Source organism: Platalea leucorodia (assembly GCF_965183815.1).
Source record: "Platalea leucorodia genome assembly, chromosome: 13".
NCBI lineage: Eukaryota > Metazoa > Chordata > Aves > Pelecaniformes > Threskiornithidae > Platalea > Platalea leucorodia.
The window spans coordinates 11,626,854-11,647,503 of NC_138835.1; the positions used below are offsets into that span (position 1 = coordinate 11,626,854).

General features: G+C 43.2%; 1 protein-coding gene across 2 annotated transcripts in view; it reads left to right on the plus strand.

The window, feature by feature from the left end:
• The first annotated feature begins 306 nt into the window (after nt 1–306).
• TOP1 (DNA topoisomerase I) overlaps nt 307–20,650 on the plus strand; it is a 69,451-nt gene continuing 49,107 nt past the window's right edge. The window contains exons 1-2 of one of the 2 annotated variants that reach the window (XM_082325752.1): nt 307–621; nt 1,289–1,313. In XM_082325752.1, the coding sequence (XP_082181878.1) occupies nt 589–621; nt 1,289–1,313 (58 nt within the window). In that variant the 5' untranslated portion in view covers nt 307–588. Of the gene's footprint in view, nt 622–1,285; nt 1,314–20,650 lie in introns of those variants that run through there. The other variant, XM_082325753.1, reaches the window with a different exon arrangement.

A 20,650-nucleotide genomic window follows, 5' to 3' on the forward strand; every position in this document is an offset into this window, starting at 1 on the left:
GGGCCTGCGGGGCGAGGGGCGGGGCTTGGTATGCAAATACAGCCGGCGGCCTGCGGGGTGGGCCGCGGCGCATGCGCACTGCGCGCACGGCGGGGCAGGGGTTCTTACACAATGCGCCGGGTGGGGAGGGGAGCGGCGGGGCGGTGCCGAGAATGCAAATGAGGGCCGGCTCTTGCTGCGCGATTGGAGAAGAGGGAGGAAGAGGCGGGACCGGATATGTAAAAGCCGAGCCGGCGCAGAGCGCGCAGGTCCGTTGCCTTCGGAGGGAGCGCACGGGGGGGGGGCGGTCCGTATGCAAATCCCGCCGGCTCGCGCGCCCGGGGGGGGCGGGGCTCGGATGCAAATCAGCGAACTGCCATTTCCCCAACGTCCTGCCCGGCCCCGCCTTGGCCCCGCCCCGCCGGTGCGGGCGTGGCGCCTGCGCAGTGCGCCGAAACGAGGACTTAGTCTGTTACACAACCGCGCTGCGGCCAGGGGCTGCGCTCTCCCTCGCGTCCAGGCTCCGCGCGTCCCCGGCGGCGCGGCTCGGCTCTCTTCTCCTCTCCTCTCCTCCTGCTCCGCTCCCTCAGGCCTCCCGCGCCCTCCGGCATGAGCGGGGATCAGCTGCACAACGATTCCCAGGTGAGCGCCCCTTCACCGCCCGCGGGGACCCGCTCCCGGGGGACCCCGACTCCTCGCTGCCGAGGCCGCGGGGTCCTTACTTCCCCCTCAGGGTCGGCCCTGGGGGCCCGGCTGCCCCCCCGCCCCCCCCCCCCCCCCCCCGCCTTTAACCTCAGTGAGGGGAGACGTGCCCTGCTCCTACCCCCCGCCTGCCACCGCTCGGGGCAGCCCACGCGTCTGGGGAGAGCCCTGTCAACCCGGCCTGTCCCCGCCGCGTCCTGCTGGGCGCCCCATCCACCGAGCCCCCCCCCCGCCCCGGGACCCGCTTCTGCCCAGATGGGGGGCGGTGGTGGGGAGAGGGGCCTCGTCTGTGACCCCCTGCCTGGGAGAAGGGGAGGGGGGCGGCTGGCCGCCTTCCCTGGCTCGATCCCCTCTGGGGGGGAGGGGGTCACCCCAGGAGCTGTGAGGGTGCCGGGGGACGGTTCACCCTGCCCCCCCCGCCACGGAGAGCACACTCTGTATCGCGCTGGTCGTTTCTCATTTGATATTTAATTTCCCTAAAAATGAGAATGAAGGAAAGGGGGGAAGAACCCAGCGCCCCCCCCCCCCCCCCCCCCAAAAAAAAAAAAAATAATCCCCCGGCGGGACGGCGTTTTTCACGGTCTCTCCCTGTCTCCTCTCCCCGCAGATCGAGGCGGATTTCCGAGCGAACGGTGAGTGTGGCCCCGGCGCGCCCCTCGCCTCGCCGCGCCGGCCGCGCACAGACATGGCGTCCCAGAGACTAAGTCCCGGCTCCTCGCTCACCGGCCCCATTGTTCCCATCGAGCTGCCAAAAGCCCCCCTTTCCCGGCGGCCTCGGCCCCCCCTGACCCCCGCTTCCCCTGGTGGGGGCACCGGAGGCCCCCGATCCGAGCCCATCGGCTCTCCCGGGGTCCCCTTTGGGCCCCGATTCCTCCCTGGAAAGTCGCCTTGTCGACGGTCGGGACTTAGTCTCTGCGCCATTTTCTTTTTCTCCTCTCTTCTGTGTGGCTTTCTCTCCTTCTCCTCCTCCCCGAGCTGCCGGAGAGGAGCCTTCTACAGAGGCACCGGGCGGCGATCCCCGGCCCCCAGCCCCTTCTTAACGGAGGAGAAAGCAAAGTTTTTAAGTAAAATAAATCCCCAAGCCGTTTTTTATCGCAGCTTCCCTCCCCCCACTGCTCCCCGTCTCTGTTCCTTTCAGGGAATCCCTCCCTTCCCCTAAAATGAAAGGTGATTGCAACATGTTGCTCTTTAAAAGAATCTGCTGCATCCATTTTAAGATCAGTCTTATTTCTTTCCTTGCTATTTAATTGATGTAACTTTACCTTGTTGGGTGGGGCTTTTTAATTAAAATAAAAGCCCACATTAAAAAAAAAAAAAAAAAAAAACCAAACCAAAACCAACAGTGTAGACAATTCCAGAAAGGTAGACAGCATCACTTCAGAAAGTCTGCAAGCTAACTGTTCATTTTGTTCAGAAACATTATAGGAGTCCTGTAATTTTATATATATGTATATATTTATATATGAATATAATACACTTATATGTCTATATATGTTTATATTCATATATATACACACACATATAATATTATCTTTTCTAGTCAGTCTGATGGCTGCTAACTTTTTCTGATTGCTTATTTATTTTTCTAGGAAGTGAGTTAATTGCAATCCCCCCCCCCAAGTTGGTAGGTGTCAAATTGAAGAGCTTAAGCAGGGTGGAGGGAAGTTGAGGACGTACAGCCTACCTTTGTGTGTATGTGTTATTGTCACCGTTCGGGGTGTGTAAGGAACTCTGAGCTGTCCTCTGACTGGTGAGGTGGTAGAGGACAAAAAAATGGTTGAAGATATTTGCTTGACATATACTGATTTTTAGCATGCTTTTCTGGATGATGTCCATGTGCCTGGTTGCTTTGTAGGCTACTGCGTGTAAATATTTACAAATCTACGTTTGTGTGCACCTTTCTTTCTGTCAGTTCATTGGAATGTTATTATCTGTGTGCAATAGGAGCAGGCTGTAGCGAATATGCAGTTTTTGAAGTTTTATTTCTATTCTGAATCTATAGTAGGGCTCTATGAATAATTCGTAACAGAAAAAAGGGTGCAGTGGATTTCCCAAGAAGTGCAGGAGTAACTCTCGAAGTAACTTAAATATAAGCATGTATTTGAATACTTGTGGCCTTCTTACACTGGGAAATATTTACTTAAGGATCATCTTCATTTAGGGAAAAGTGCTCCCTGGTAAGCTTTAGTTATGTACTGATTTACATAGGGGAAATGATGCATATTTGACCTTTCCACTCCAGCTTCCAGTGAACCTCTTAGAGGGATTTTTGTCCTCTATTGTGGCCATGTGCTGTTTTGTTCTTTCAAGAGTTTTAGGCATGCAGCACTTAAAACTCATCCAGTTTTTATTTCTACCATGTGTTGGAGGAATTTGATACAGAAATTCAAAGTAAGATACCTTGATGGAAAAACTGAATTCCTGGTAAATCAAGCATACCTACGCTGGTATGGATTTGTTGGGTATTGGCACCTTTTTCCTCCTGTTGTAATTATTTTATGGCAGTTGTGTAACATCATTGTGACTGATCAGACGCCCCTAAAATCCAAAATCCTTTTCAGTGCTGAAAGGTGCGTGTAACCCTGTTAGCCTCGTTAAGGGAATAATGTGGAATAGACACTGTCCTCTCTGACCTTGTGACCACAACTGATCTTGATGAAAACCTGTCACCTCTGCTTGCTCCGAGCCTTGTTTCCTCTACATAGGAGTTCTTTGCACTTCTGTGTCAGGAATTGTCATGCGTGGCTCTGAGAACAGCGGTTCTCATTTAGGCGTAGCGGTGAGACTCTAGCTCTTATATTCTTGTTTTGATCCTATTTAGTGGCAAAGATTAGGAGTGGGTGGTAGGAATCTCAAGTACTTCCCCCCCCCCCCCAGATGTTTAGAATTGGTTTGTACTTTGATTATTGTTAGGCAGTGCTTAACAGTAGAGCCAAAGCCTCCTTTTAGGCTGCCTTTACATTTGGAGAAGGGAAGTTTATCTGGGGGCTGGTACTGACTCATTCTAAATATTGAACGTACCAGCAGTAAACATTTTTGTTAATAAAGAATGTTTTGGGTGACTTCTGGATAGTGTATCAGTAATAGAGCAGCTTAAGCACTTTGAAGTTGCTAATGTTCATATCTAGGTCAATGGACATACTACCTGCGGTGGTGATCGCACCAGTTGTTGCTGCTGAAATACTGTGGGTGGAGGTGGATCTGCTGGCCCATTACAGGTCACCAAGGAGCTCCCTGGTTGTAGCCGAGAACTTGGATCTGATTACACACCCCTTTCATTGATAGCAGGGTAGTGTTAGGTATGAGAGAGGATGCCAGCAGTAAGTATGTCTTCCTGGCTATTTCTTGTCATTAAATAGCCAGATCACTCCAAGCAAGAGCGTCCTGGGCAAATTCCAACTTGGGTAATTGCATTCCGTCTCAATATCCAGATTCTCCCTCTTGTTTAATTTGGCCATAGTGGGTATTTTTTTCACCTTAACTGTATTTTTAGTATCAGTATGCACTGCAAAGAATTTTCCATGTTCAGTCGTAGCAGTGCCTGTTGCAAACCACCCTGAGAACAATATTGTGCTGAAACAGCAAGCCTTTCTTGCAAGTAACGTCCTCGCAGTCTTCAGCGTTGTAGAAGGGAAATGGTAGTCTAAAACTGTCATTTCCAAGTACAGCTTGGTCATGGAAAACGACCCCTTCTTCACAGATGTGAATGTTGAGTCACAACTGTGTGCTCAGGGAGGGAATCGTTCTAATTTTTTTTCTCACTTGGTAAAATTGCAGATCACTTCAGATGCAAAATCTGTTTAGATTCTATTGAATTTTGCCTTTAGGAGCTTTGTTATTAAGGTTGAACATAACAATCTCTTACTACTGAGGACAGTGTTGAGACTAAAAGCAATTTATCTTGACTTTCAGTTCTCCCATTGTGTTTGCAGAGTGCAGTAGATAAAAATTACTTTTGTTTGCAAAATAAGCAAATTGCGTTCCAAAGCTACTAAATTCCACTAACTGCTGCTAGTGTCTTGGCTGTTCAGCAGCCTGTGATCAGAACTTGTGTAAAATCAGGAACCGTGCTGTGTAGAAAGTGAAGACATCACCCTAAGCGGTGTTTTTTCCTCTGGTTGACTTGACCAATAATGTTTTTGAGGCCGGTATCACTGTAGTAACCATTACAGTATATTAACAGGAGTCAAGTGTGAGTTTGATTGTCCAGCATCGTAGAGATGGCTTCTGGAAGTCAAACGCACTTGAAGGAGGGGCTTGCTTTAACAGTGAATTTTTTGGGGGGGAAAAAAAGAAGCTCTTGGTGGTACAGCATCTTATCAGAAGCTGGCAGTTTTTTTATGTTGGCCTGAGCGCTCATATGGCACCTCTGTATATATATCAGGGTGGAGATATGAAGGGGAATGAGCAAGAGGGCAATTTAAATTAAATAGCAAGAGTGCTGAACAAATTAAGCTACATGTTAAGGAATTTCAGCACGTTTTGTGTTTTGCATTGAATTCATGTTTCATGCGTGATAGAGCTGGGCACATAAAAGGTGAGGGTGATTTAACTGCTAACAAACTGAAAAGCACCATAACTAGAGATTCTTAAGATTTTTCAGTGGCTGTGAAACAGTCTGCTGGCGACCAGATTTGTTCTTCCTTGCTGCTGTTGCTTTGTTGGCGCCTTCTGGATCGGTGAGAGTGTTTTGGAGGAGGACATAGGGCTCTGTACCTTAGCGCTGCTGTTAGAGCCACTGTACTAAACAAACTTCATGAAGTTAGGAAGCTTGAAGGTAAACTCTTGTGCTCTATCTGTGCCTTGTGCACCTCAGGGCGAAACTCTCTTCTAAGTTCCCTGGGAGCATGTCGTCGCCAATGCATTTAAATGTCAAATGTTTGGCAAGGGATCCAAAATACAAAAGGTAGTTAATGGTATTTACGTGCAGATTGATATCTCCACTGAAAATTTCCTTTCCCTTTTTTGTGATACGTGGAGATGTGAATCCTGAAGAATGTAACTTGTTCCTTCCAACACAAGCCTTGAGTCACTCCCTGCCTTCACTTCCAGGCTGTGGTGCTGGCTGATGAGCCCGCATTGTAAAAAGTGCTGCCCACAGCCTCAGAACAATACTTGGGGTAGTTTTAAGTCTGAAACCACTTAGCTTTTTTTATTTTAGAAGTATTTAACGTCAGGAGCCAATCTCTGCAAAATTTCTGAATTTTGTTTTTTAGCACTGATTTTCAATACGTTCACAGCAATCTATTGCAGGACTTGTAGAACGCAACAGCGTAGCTTTACTATAGGAATTTTCACATCATTACAAGTGAGGGTACTGTGGAGCAAATTGACCATTTATGACACTTCTCAGAAATGCAGACTCAGAAATGTAAATCGATGTATTGTTGGTAAGCTGCTCTTAAATATCATGTGCAACATAAGTTGTTTGCATCTATTTTCCCAGCAGTAGCCTCAGAAGGGCTTTGCTAAAGACCTTGAGGTCTGTTGTGTTAATTGTTCTGACACATTCAGCATTCAGGTTAAGACTTAATGGGTGTCTTGTGGGAGTGGGGAGTTGAATGCATTTCTGTTAGCTGCGGCCAACTTTTGTTTTTGTTAAAACTCAGCAGAATTACCTAAATGTGCTGGAAGATGTGTTTTGGGGGGTTAATGGCCTGTGTGCTTCCTACTTCTAGCAGATTTTCTTAAGATGTTTTTCCTTTTACTACAGTGTTAAGCAATATCTGTTATTAACATGCTATCAGGGCTACTTTGTTTACTTTGTAAAACATGAAAAATTTTTAACAAGGGGACCAATGTAGAAGCGTGGTTTTTTACATGGCTTCACATAAATTAGGCACACAGCTCATAAACATGATTGAACACAAATTCAGATTTAATTTCATTTACAACTGTGACTTCAGATATTTATTGGATAGTTCATTGAATTTCAACCTCCTGAGTTGCGTTGTCAGCAGAAACTGTAATAATATGTAATTATAGCAAGTACTTAACATCTCATTGACTCAAATTCCTCTGTTAATGATTTCACTGGATTCCTGTTAAAGTAATACCTGCTGAAATAGCACAAGCCACTGCCCTATTAGAGAGAGGCTCCAGGTCAGATTCTTACTGGTGTTGTAAATTGCTGTAGTTCCGCTAAAATCAGCGGAGCTCTGATAGTGTATCTGCTTTTTTGTTATTGGACTGCAGGGATGGGCTTTAATGATACAATGACTATTTAAGAAAAGGACAATTTAACATAAGAAATCAGTGCAGATTTCTTTTTCTGTGGCTTTTCAAGATGGGATAGTTTATCTTTCAAGTCTGCTTGAGCTGGTTGTGCTAATATAATTTCTCATATCCTTGTAAGACATGCAGTCATTCAGGAATATTTATTGGCTTATTAAATTGAATTGCCTTTGCAGCCGCTAGTTTTATGGGAACTGCCCCAAGTTTTATAGAAAACCTCACACTCCAAAGCATGGGAGCAAAATGCTATTTAGCATTATGTATTCCGCTCCTGCCTGCAGTTTTGAAGGACTGTGTCTTAGGTTTCCAAATCTGAGAGAGGATATTCGTTGTAGAAATAGGTGTGTATCACCTTGCTTTTCTGGGGCTGTTTCATTTGACTGAGACAGCAGCGTATGACAAATATGCCCAGCCATACCTTCTCCCTGCGTGACTCTCCGTTCTGAGCTGTTTAGCACTGTCAGCGTTTAAATATGTATCATCATTAGATTTCAAAATGCTTCCTCCCGTTAAGAGAACAGGAGAAGGGTATGGACTTGCTGTTATTTCAGCAGTGAGTTTGCTGCTGACCTGTTCTTCTGAAAGAACAGCTAGAAAACCAGTTTAAAACCCAGTTCTTGGCTACAGTAGGATTATTCCTTTTAAACATTACTCCCAGTTACTGCTGTCCTTACTCTGCCATTAACTGTCTGCTCTCGGGAGCTTCGCTGCCTGTCACTGGTGAACACTGGAGTTAATACAGTGTTGAAGAGCTGTTCTGGGCAGAGCAGAGAGAGCCTTTGCTACTGCAGGCTCCTGCTATTTACTAGTTCAGCTGAACAAGTTGTAATAGTGGTTTCCTGGTGTGTATGAGACTACAGTATTTTTAGCACAGCATTTGTTCAAAATGTCCTGGCTGACATAAATACTAAATAGTTCCAGTGGATTTAATCAGATTTATAGTTAGAAGGATTTTAATCTTGAATGCTTGCTTTTTAAGCTAATGATCATAAAGAGTGAACTGCAGTAATATCTTCTGGTGTCGCAGTGAGAGGTAGGACATTTGGAAGGTGACATGAAAAGAAAGGGTGAAGTTAATTTTGTAGTCTTGTGACCTGCAAGGTATAAAAAGCAGTAGAAAGCTGCTGTTGGCTTTAGAAACTTGAGCGTACATGCATGTTTTCAAGTTGAAATTTGGTTTCTAAATTTGATTTCTGTAGCTACTCACTCACCTGATGAACAAGTGAGAACTCCAGACTTGAGAATCAAAGTGGAGAGTATGGAGCTGCAGTCAGCCTTCCTGAAACTTGTTCTTTTGTGACATCTAAGTAATGTAAATGATTCTTGGACTTCTTTGAGATAAAAGTAGGATTTTGTTAAACCTCAGTCTGTGTTGCGGTCTCGGCAGGAGCGGTGATATGAAATACACAGTTTTGCACCAGTCCTTGCAACAAACAATATTCTGGGAGATCCTGCAGCGCAACTGGTGGAGATCAGGCTCGATGCTTTTGGGGAAGTGGGAGACCTTGGCAATCAGTTCCCTATTAATAGCTAAGGATAGAGCTGGAGCCCTGTAATGAGGAAAGCTGAGTAGAAGAGGGACGGTGGTTCAAATAAGAATTGCCTCACAAATTTGCTAGAGTGTTACACAAAGTTCTAGTGATGTTTTTCCATCATCTCAAGGCCTGCTTGTCTGCTAGAATAACATGCTTTTTGCAAAAAAGAAGGCATGGCCAGTCAGTTCTTGTGAATACTACATTTGATACTGTTGCTTCACCTTGGGGAAGTTCCCTTTGTTCATAGCTGTTACTTAAATCTCAATAGCTTCACTTGAAGATGGTCACAGTAGTAGTCAGCTTAGACAATTAACTTGTACTGACAGCTGCTGTGTATTTCGAAACTGCCAGTTCCCAACGTGAAGGAGTCACAAGGATGGACAGCATTGAGCATACTTTATTCCTGTCTTGGAAATCTTTGGAGGTGGGGGCTGGAAAATGTCTGAAATGCCTATCTTGATGGGATGGGGGCAGTGCAGCCTCAAATATGGGAGGCATAGCAGGAAAGTTAGTGTAGGTGTTTGTCATTCAGCCTCAGCAGACAATACCTCATCAAGAAAAACAACCCGTGTCTCCACCCGAAGTACTTAAATCCCTTTTTAAGTTTAAAGACTGTAACTTCTGGGATGATTGGAGGGTGAGGAAGGGACAGCATCAGGCCATTGGGAAATTGTTTTATTGGAAGGCACCTGTTAGTCTTAGAGCCAAAAGTTGCTTCCCACAAAGCTTCTGATCGGTAGATCTGTTTGGATTCCTTATCGACGTTTTTGACATGAATGTATCTGTTCATGTTCACAAGCTTACCATATGCTTTGCGCAGTTGTGAGCTGTGTGGGTGTGCATGTATGTATTTTTATCTTATACCTTCGTCAGAGAAGGGGTTTTTTAGGGAGTGTTGTAAAGACAATGGCTTCCTTCTCTGGCAGTATTGCAGAGTGCCGAGCTTCATGGCACCCACCGAAAGAGGAAGATTTGCTCCTTTATAATTCTGCCCAACATAGATGGTTGCCTGTTAAAGACAGATGGACATTCATGGAATTCAGTGCTGCAGCAGAGTGATTCTGCAGTTGGCTGTATCTTTCCATGACTGAAGAGAGATTGATTTCTGCCTCAGGAAAACTTGGAGTGTACTTGTAGCTTCACTAAAATATTTTGATCGGTCTGTGTAACTCATCTTTGGCTAGGTCATATCTGTGTCCATTAAAGACATCTCCACGGTGAGGATATACTAGCTAAGTGTCTGTTATGTCTCATCAGCTGCGGTATACAGCTGACATAGTCTCTTACAAACAAACAGTATTTAGCAGATAGTACAACTTTATTTGGAGGAGCAAGACTCTTACATTCTCAATGAAGGCATAGTTCCGATTCTTCAACACGTCCATCTTTCTCCCATAATGCTGTTTTTCAATGATTTTCTAAAAATAAGACCCTGGTGACTTTTACTACTTATTGCTCATTTTGAAATCCTAATCACTGGTTTGCACAGTCGTACTAATTTCTGCAGCAAGCATCTGGGACCTCAGCAGTAGAGCATTTTGCTGTGTTAGGAAATAAATGATAGGAACAAATTAAGTATGAGGTCTTGTGTTCAACATGGATAAGACTGCGTACAGCTTGTCCTGTCTGAAACCCGCTGGGGTAATGCATGAGCACTGTTTGTCTGGCTGCTCTGGAATGAGTTTTACCAAATGCTTTGTCATTTCTGAAGTGTTGGGCTCACTCCACTACACAGTGTATACTGCATGGGATTGGAAGTTGTCTTGTTTCCATCCAAATGTCTGTCAGTTTGGTGCAGCTAGAAGATGTGTGGCAGTGTCTAAATGGAATGATTTTAAGAATTTTTAAAAAATTTTTTTAGACATTGACCACAGACATTGGCTTCATGGTAAAAAGTCAAGAAGATAATTAATAGGAATGGAACAATACCCAAGTACAGATAGCTTTTTAATTTTTCCTGGCATTTGTCACTTACTGTGATCTATTGCCTAACGCTGCTTCTGACACATGAGAACATGAACTTGTAGAGTGTTATCCAGGACCTTTTTTCTTCCTTTATTTGGCACTTTTCTTCTGTACACCTTCTCAGTTTGAATGACAGTGTGGTTTTTCTTTTTTTTCTTTGTATATAGCATGGAATAGATGACCTGTGTTTTAGGGCCAGAGCGATGTACTTTAGTTGAACTTTTTATTGATGGCAACGTATTACTGCTCAAGGCTTTCGTATTCCAGGATTTGAACAACGGCCAGACTTGTAAAAACAGCTGCTCATCTTCCTCTGAGGTTGCAGTTTCTTGTTTTGGAGAGGTGGCCTAAAAAGACCTTTTAGGGGAGAGGGTGAGAGAAAAGTGGGCTCTTGCCTTCTGTGGTTTTTTTTTCTTTGAAATACGGTAAGTGTCTGTTGCAGAGTATTTGGAGATAGAGTTGAGAAACATGTAGTGGTCTTCTAACTGAAATACAGAGATTTCTGGAGTTAGGGTAGCACAACTAAGAGGCTTCTGGTTTTGTTGTCTGCAAGCAGAGTTTTAGGAGGAGAAAAACACATGTGGCAGGGGACACCCTGTTACATAGTTTGTGACATGAGATGGCTTGGACACCTGATAACCAGGTAGGAGGGCTGTCTTCCTTCATCTGCTCCGCGGTGGATGGAGTTGTTTCTGCCCTTAGGGGGATCAGTAGCTAACCTGGCAATTCTTACTCCAGCTTCTGGTTTTGTGTGGTGCTGTCTTGCGAGCTATCAGCATAGTCTGTATTAGTTGATGCTCTGGTCAGGCTATATGAAGATGAAGGGTTGAATATGAAGAGAGACTCTTCTGAAGCTGAAGGCGGAAAGCACTGGGGAGGGATGTTCTGTTACATATGGGTGCTATGCCTGGGATTAAAGTCCTTTGTGCTGTACATTGTTATCCTGTCCTAAGGCCGTGCTGTTTAAATAGGCACCACAGTAGGAGAAGAGGGAGTACTATGCTCTTCTCAGAGGTGGAGGAACAAGAACAGAGTGGGAGTGATTTCTTCCAGCACAGAAATAGATATAAAGCTGTCTGGTTAGGACTAAGACTCAATTCCAACCTGGACTTTTGATTTCGATTTTTAATTCTCTCCCAAGCTGAGGACTGAGGTGGTTAGCAAAGGGCAGTACCAAAAAAAGAAAGGCAGCTTCTGCAGTTTTAGCATAAGTTGTAATTTTTTCTTAAATACAGACCTCATCTCAGGAACTAAAGCCTGCATTTTTTTTCTATGGTACTAAATTTTTTCACAAACACTTAAAATTTTGTGTGCTGCGTTTTGCAATTAGCGAAATCACTGGATTTACAGTAGGGAGAGCCGTGGTTTGCTGCTCCGTGTGCAGGGTTCTGGTATCAAGTACTTTGCAGGTTAGCCTCTTGCACCATACATGCATCACCTTGGTATAAGTGTCTCCTAACTGTGCCTTGAGCAATAGGAAGAGCATATTATGTCTTCTGCCAGTTTGTGAATGCTAGCAAGTGTGTGAGTAAGATCAATTATTGGAGAGATAAAACAGGTGGGGTGGGCAGGTACCAGTTTTAACTTGCCTAAGAAGGTACACTTACAAGTTAGACGAGCACTCTCCATTTTAATCTAGCCTTTTGGGAAACTGGAAGCAGGAGCTCTTTGGAGATCCATGTGAGGGTATGATTCATCGCAACACAAGCCACATGTACAAAATGGAGGGATGGAGTAGTACTAGTGACGTACCCTGAGGTTTGTACTCTAGAGTTAATGACCACCAGATGGGGAATAAAAAGCTGCCTGCTCTTCTTTTGAGGACTGAGAATGTCATTGAGGCAGTTAAAATGTGCTGTATCTGTTGTAATGCGTCTTGTGCACAGGAAACCCCTTTATGTGTGGATCAGAGTAAGCTTTCCTTATTGGTGTTTCCCCTCGACGCTTAGTTTTTAGCATTGGTTTTGACTGAAGATTAGGTTCCATCAGTTTGGTAAGAGTGGACCTCAGGGATAAGAGCAAAAAGTCTTGAGTGCTTTCTGGCAGAAAAAGTAAGGTGCAAGTTGTGTTCCAGTACGCAAGTGTAAATTGGCAGATCTAGAGGCAGTAGGTTCATGTGACTACAAATACAGTGCAAAAGATGAACTCTTAACAACAGTGACCTTGATTAACTTCTGCAGCGTTGCCCAGTCCTGGTGTAGGTGTCATCGTGATCCGTCTTTTTAGTAAACAAACACTGGCACAAATCAGAGTCAGGATATCAGTGCTGTTAATTCTGCTACTGGTGAGTTGTCATACTGGAGCTGTGTAGGTGTTTGGGTTACTTTGTCTTGCTCCAGCAGATTGGAACATCTCTCTAGCTGTCCAGGATACCTTTGGACGTGATAGTGGATAACATGCATTTTTCAAGAGCCTTTTTAACTTTTGCTTTCTTATATCCTCCTGCATTCTTCCTACTCCAAAAGCGGGAAGCCTCTCAGAGGAGCTAGCATCTTGTCTGAGTCATAATATCATAGCTGTGTATGTCACCTGCACTTCATTAGAGAAGCATAAGCAAGCTGCCCTTGAAATACCTGTTTTTGTGAGTAGATAGTCTTCTAATTTAAAATATGCTGCTCTCTGGAGTTTGGTAGCTGTCATAAACAATGTTTTTCTTTTATCATCAAGTAGGCTTATTCAGCATCACTTGTATCTAAAGGAAGCTTCTTTCTAGGTTTTAGACTCTTCTAATTGTCTAGATATAGAGGAAAGTACAGCTTGGTACTTGATGCTCCACGCTTGGCTTCTTTAGTTGTCAGCATGTGGTCCTGGGAGAGCCCAGCACAATGTAGTTTGGTTTGCCCCAGTCCGTAGCTTGTGTTGCAGTGGTTGGAGACTGCAGCTAGCAAGAAATGGGCTATCCCAGTCATTTAATTCTTAAATTGAATCTTAGGCAAAAGGCAGAAGCGCTTTATTTGATGAGTCCATCAGTTTCTTGTTTCATAAATGGAGGTGTAAAGCTGTCATTCTTCAGGCATTGCCTTCTGTGTCTAACATGTTTGCCCCTTCCCTTCTGCCCAGCCCTGTTGTTGAGACTCTTGTCCAGTGATGCATAATCTTCAGTTTATGGTTTTGCTATCCATCACTGTCAAAGCGCGAGCTCATCTGTGTAGAGGAAAAAGTGAATTTATTGTTGAACCATAGTTTGAGTTAAAATATTCTGTCGTTCTCTATGTTTGTGAGTAGGCCTCCCTTACAGCACTCATCCGGTACAATATTTGCCTCTTTCAGGAATCTGATGGATATTTTTTCCCCCCCAAGCTGCTGGTGCTGTCTTTGCACACCAACTGAATCTGGTCTGCGTGCAGTTCAGCAAACAGGTTACATTTGCTGTTGGCAGCAGGGATAGCTAGTTCAGAAGGCGGGTTGGATCTCCTAGGAACTGATCTGTGCTTGGGCTTTGCCCGTCGCTCATCAGTGTACTTGGTGAGACGAGAGACAATATTAATGCCCTGGCCACGTTTCCAAAGGATTGGGAGGTTTACAAGGTCTTGGTGTACTGAAGCTAAAGTGTGTATTTTTAAATGGATTCCTTTATAGAGAATGAAGCTGTGGAGCATTGTTTTGTGAAATGAGTCCCCTGTAGCTGTATTTCACAAGAACATGAAACAGTGTTCAAAACAGATGTGAGCCTCATTTATTAATGACAGAATTAGTTTGTTTTTAATTTCAGTTCGTGTGGTTTTTCTCCCTTTTTGCAAATACCCCACCCATCCACCCAGGCATAGAAGCCTCACGCTCAGGCTCTAATCCAGCCTAAGGAACCTTAAATCCCAAAGGGAACTTGTTAGTGTGCAGTTCAAGGAGTCCTCTTTGCATAGCATCACTGTGTTTGTGTTTTGGGAGGGCCATTGAGCTGGGGAAAGGAACACTTCTCATTTTCGTTTTTATAGAGAAGTCCTAGGGAAGAAGTCTACTGACTCGTACATGGCAAATATTTACTTTTTGAATGGAGCTGAAATAAATATGCTGTTTGATTTTTTTTTTCCTAAGCTGAATTTTTATAGTCTTTTTGTGTGTATTAACGGTTTAATCTTAGCAGAGCGCTGGAATTAGTCTTTGGCAATTAGCTCTATAGGAGAACAGAGTCAAAGAAGCCCTCACTTTAATTGTTTTTCCTCAATACTGAAAAAAGTATTTAAAAATAAATTGTAGTATATGTACTACAAACAAGTATAATGGTGATTTTTATCATAGTTGCTCCAGAGACCAGAAAGGTAACTTTTCCCACTAGTTTTCAGTTCCGACAAGATCTGGTGCTCAGAAGGGCTTTCTTCTAAGCATCCATGAAGTGTTTGAAGGCTTACAAATGAAGGCAAATTTGTGTCATTTCAAGGTTTCTCATAGGTCTCTTATTTCCATGTTTTGCAGTTGGTGGCATTGTGGCACTTGCTAAGTTCTTCATCTCATAAGCTATTTCTTAAATCTTAACTGTCTGCTGCCCATCGCTGCCAGGTATCTAAATAGTACGTTATTAGGCAGTGTGGTTAGCGCTTTGCTAACTACAGGTATGTGATTTCCCAAATCCTGTGATCCGAATGGGCTTATTTACAGACAGAACTAAATTCAGATCAAATTACTTGAGGAGATTCGTACTCCAAAAAGGCATCAGTACAGAAATAAGTTGTCAAGCGTCTGTGTACACCGAGTCAAATCATGTTCCTCCATTTGGTCACTACAGCTTTCCCTTGGGCTTAGTCAAACCAGAATTACTCTTGTATGTCAGATGTGCGTGTAGTTCACAAGGCAACTTCTAATGCACTCCTTGATGGAACAAATGCTGGACTTAACATGAACTGCACACTTTTCACTGTAGCGAAGTTAGATTTTTCTGGGAATGTGATGGTTGGTATTAGCAACTTGTCTCCTTGTTTTACTTGTCTGTGGTTATTGCTTTCACTTAAAAAAAAAAAATTCAAGATAGCTGTGTTACTGTAAGGTGCTAGCGGACAAGATTCCAGTACTTGTCACAGAGACTGTAGTGGCAGAAAGTATCTTGTTTTATATTTTAATCTCAAGGTAACTGGTACCTTTTCTTTAAAGTCTCTTGTTGTGAAAACCTATGTTGAACTGTTTTTCTGGTCTTAGATCCTTTGTTGAACAGAGACTACTGAACTGTTTCACCTCTTAAAGATGCAAACAAATGTCCTTAGGAAACAAGGTTGAACTTGTATTGTCTCCAACAAATTTGGGGTATTTAGCACACCATCACTAGGAGAAGCATTATTGTTACAAGCTGTTACTTAACTTTCAATTTTATTGTATCTCTTTCTCCAGGGATATCTTGATCTCTCCATGCAGCTTGTTAGTTTTGGGGATGACGTGACGTTAAATATCTCGTGTCATTAGCTGATTTTCAGAATAGGTTATTCGTATTCGTTCTTTCTTGTGGTATTAAGGCTGCTCATCGTGTAGTTTTCCCATTTACAGGCTTTACTTAGTACTGCCACTATGTATTAGCGAAAGCTTAAGGCTCCAGTGTTTCAGTATTGGTGCCTTTTTACATCTGATAGTATTAGGTAAAGCTGGTCACGGGTCGCAATTGTGATCACAGGAAAAAGAGGGAGTTTTTTCTGGTCTGCTAGGGACCAGAGTACATGAAGTAAGGTAATTGCTAATTGTAAAACAGATCCAAATTAAAAAATAAATTGGTACACTTTAAAACTTGCAGAATAGTATCACTGGAATGCATGCAAACTCAAACCAGGTTAAATGTATTCAGGGATTCCAGTTTCAGAAACCGCTGGGGCTGCTGTGCTCTTTTGCATAAAGCAGAACGGAGTCTGAGGAGTGTGAGCGTTGCTTCTGCTGCTGGGTACCTGGATGGCGCGTTCACTCCCAGAAGTGGTTTTGTCTAGCACGGGCCTGAAATACTTGGAAGAGGAGGGTAGGAGGGAACAGTACAGCTGCTGCTCTGGGCTGTTTGCGTAGGAGCAAACTACTAATTCAGCTGGAGTGGCTACAGCTTTCAAGGTGGTGTTAGTCTTTCATGTAAAATTCATCATAAATTTTAACAGATGTATTGATTTAATTTTGACTCTAGTAAGAATCACAATAACCTTTTAAAAATTTGTCTTAACATATGTAAAACTGGCAGCCAAGAAACTTTTAAAAATAGTTTTTCCTAGCCTTACAGTTGAATCATTCAGGAATAAATTATCAGATTGTAAATATTCTTAGATGTTCCTCTTGTTTCCTTTGCCTATTTCTGCCACCAAATAATCAAGTGGAAAGAAGTATTGCTTAATTTTTCCCTTGGAATACTTCTGAAAATAAACTATATCATTTGTTTTTCTCATTTTGGGTTATATTAAAGAGGAATAAGAAAGTCTTGAATCCCTGTGGTTGTTTCTGTAGTGCTCATAGTTTTTCAAGTATGTTTCTAACCCTCTCACCAACCAACCCCTTAAAATATTTAAATAATGTTAGGTTTCATGTTAAGAAAACTTGACAAGTAGAGAGTGTGATCGTGTTGCAGCAGTTGTAAAGCAGAACCTTTGATATGATGGAAGTCATTAGTTAAGCACTTGGAGTTTGAAGTGTGGTGATAAACAAACTTTTGATGACTCTCTGCACCTGCAGCATATTTCCTTCAGTTTAAAGAGCTCATTTAGTGACTGATAGTGGAAGCCATTTGAAAGCTGAAAAAAGAAAACTAACTTTTCACACCTAGTTATTTCTGCATAGGTAAAGAAAGGACTAATCTTAAAATTGAGGAACCAGGTAACCAAAGGCAATTGGTTCAGTTCAATTTCCAAGGATTGTGCTTCCTTTCTTTTAATAGACTTTAGATGTGAAACAAATTAAGCAAATGGTTTTTCTTCCACTTCATAAGTGTCATTCAAGGCAGATGTGAGTTTTGCATAAGGTGGAATCTGAAAACGTTGGCTGTGCATTTAATAAAATTCTGATCTCCATCCAAAGGTGCAAGCCATTAGTTTAAAAAAAAAAAAAAAAGCCCAACAAAGAAACTCAACAAACTGATAATATATTGTGTGGAGCTTTTTTAATTGAAAAAGTTTGGAGTTATTGTGCATAATAAAGTAACCACAGCATATTATCCTGCATTAACAGGTTATATTTTATATTCTGTATCAGTGTGATTTAGCAGTTGCCAGCTAGTGAGATTTGACCTGGGTTTAACAAAATAAACAGATTACAGGTGCATAATGAGATTAAAATCAGTGACTTAAAGTAACATTTCATGCCTACTGATGTAAATTGAAGACTTCCAGTGAAATTTGGTGCACCATATCTAGGAGCTGTACTTACATTTAAGTATTGCAATCATACCCTTATTTTAAAACTCGCTTTTAAAGCTACTGTGACCTACACTGCTGCGGTAATGCTTCTTTTTGTGTACTCTATCCCTTTCAGAAGACTCTGGAGTACAGCTGGAAGTGCAGAAATCTCAACTGTCTTTAAGCATTTACCTTTTGTTTACTTTCTTGTGTATTTTAGCTAGAAGCAGGTTTCTTCTTGTATGCTAATTGCAGTGATGTCCCCTTAAGGCAGGGGAATTGCATTCCCTCCCTTCTCCTGAGAGTGGGACTTGTGGCAAAGCTGACTCCGGTGATAAGATGCTTGCAGACAACTGTTGGAATTAGCCTGGCGTGGGTGAGTGACCACTTAACTCGCCCACAATGGGAACAGAGGTGAAATTGGGCTGTATCCATCCAGTGCAGCCCTATACTTGAAAGAAATGATTGTAGATATATTAAAAAAAACCACACACAAACCACCAGCTGGAATCAATGTGGGAGCTCTTCCTGCAGTGAGGAACCAGCTTGAGTGTGAAAAAAATAATATAAGTGCCTGGACTTTTGAAACAAACTTTTTATAAAAACTTGGGCCATGCTTCCCCCATCAGCTCAGCTTAGTAGGCATGATACTAAACAAGCAGTAGGAGAAATATCTGACTCCAGCGTGTAAAACAGCAGTACGGCTTGGCAGAGGTGATTTCAAGATCGTACCAACTACTTTGTCTTGCAGACTTGATTTATGCTCTAATACTGAGGATTGCGGAGGCCTTATGTTGTTCCCAAGGGTGCTGCGTCTTCAAATCTTTCCTCCCTACAGCAAGCAAGAGACCAGCACTGGCCAAAGCCACATCATGTTGTCAAGGGATGGTTAATAAAAGGCTTTGAACAAATGCCATTAGCGCCTCTCCGCTGAGGACACTGAGCACAGCCTGTACCACTCCCATGTGTATAAACTGTGTGTGATCCTGACTGCTGACAGGAGGCTGGTCATCGGCTGCTGCAAGAGAAGCATTGCAACGCAACTGCTTTTTTTTTTGATCTTCTGTAAAATTTTTGCTTGCGGGGAGCCCTCGTTCTAGGTCAAACCCAGGATAGTCAAGCATGCCGGCCCTGTCCTCGTCTGTCGTTGGTGCGAATGCAGGCTCTGTGTGAGCTACTGTTGAGACATCACTCTTGCACTGAGGAAGTGTCAGGATTTCAGGGAGTCTTTGCAAACTTCTTTTTAGTGAATCCAAAAATGCTAGTGATTTACACAGTTAGCAAGTGAAAATATTTTTCTGGTTGACATCATTGCAGTGTAATTATTCCTGACAACACAGCAATTTTCCTGTTGGCTAGTGCAGTTTTTAGAACTGAAACTTTTCTTATGCTCCAAAAATAATATCAATCACTTTATTTTCTAATATAGCTGAAGTTTCTATTTTCCTCTCTAAGGACTAGGATTTATAGTTGTTTGCCCTTATTTTCTCTTGATTCACCTGTCTTCAAAGTTTGCATGCAGTAAGCAGCTGTTGACTTTGCATCACAAATTGTGTTGTTTGCACCTTTCTAATGATGGTACAAAGAGCAGTTGGAGGCGGAAAAACCTTCTGCTAGGGGCACTGACTCAGTCTACGGATGGAGTACAGTACATGAAGTTCTCTGTCTGCAGTGTGAATTTGTCACAGATTGCACCAAAAGATTTTCTTTGCACTTGACCCACTCTACTGAAGTAACTCTCAAAGCTGTTCCCTGGGCAATTCTTTGTCAAAAATCTCTAGAAGATGATTCAGCCCACCTACCTGTGACAGCGATGATGCAGGCAGGAGCACAGTCACTGCACTCCTCGCTTAAGGTCTAGGCTTGATTCTTACACTACAGTCGAGCAAAAGCTGGGGTTCTCTGAGCTGTGAAGCAGCCAAAGAGCAAAAGTGTCTCTGGTGTAAGTGGGTTTCATGGCTGAGCAAAAGTGAGTGTTTCCATCCACCCTGGCTTGCACATCCTTCACGAGAGGGGATTGACGAAGAGCAATGTGTTGTCCCAAAAATTCCGCAGCCCAAACTGCTAGCCAAGAGCTCCTTAAGGAAGAGGATTCCTGCAAACCAGAAAAATAAGGGTTAAGTGAACCACTTTGTTTTAGATTGTTTTGAAGTAAGGGATAGGTTATCTTCTGCAGTCCCTGATAGCTCTGAAGTCTAAACATGACTGTAAATCTTGTAATTGCTCTGCTGTAGCAAACACTTCAGAGAACCAGGGCAGAAGGCGAGCAGAGGCGTGAGTGCCTCTGGTTCTTGCTCCTGAGACACTTGCGGGTGACCCTGGGCAGTTCTTGTCTCCGGTGAGGCGCGTACATCCCTCGGTGGGGCGCGTGCGTCCCTCCCTTTGTCTCTTCCCGAGAGAAGACTGTGTGTGCTAGCACCCGTGACGGTTTCTGTGCTAAAGGTTGGTTGCTTTCTAACTCTGAAAATGAGATTAGTCCCCTTTGCATTATGTATTTGAATGCCCTTAAATTTTACCTTCTCTCATAATTTTAAACTAGTTTTACATTCTTGGATGCTAGACTGGTTTGTGAACAATTGTCCAGGCTTTCTCGGTGAGTCCGTCCTTCCTGCTGTGCCGGTTATGGTAACTGCATTTTGCGCAGTGGGGAGGAAACGGGTGCGAATTTGGAAAAGCCTGAGATGAGATGCTCTAGTAAAAATTGTTCGGTATCTAAAAGAAATCCACAGGGAATGTACCTGTAACTACTTTTTTATGCAAAAATTTTTTCCTTGAGCTGATTGATAACAGCTGTTTCCCCTCAGCAACATTCACTTTATGTACCCTTAAGTCCTCCAGGGTCTCAGTCCTGTATATATGTGTATTAGCAAATTGGAGTACAGATTTAGTTGCACGGAGTATAAGGCTTTTGAAACCTGAGAGGCAATGAAGCTCAGGCTTGTTGTGGCTGTCTGT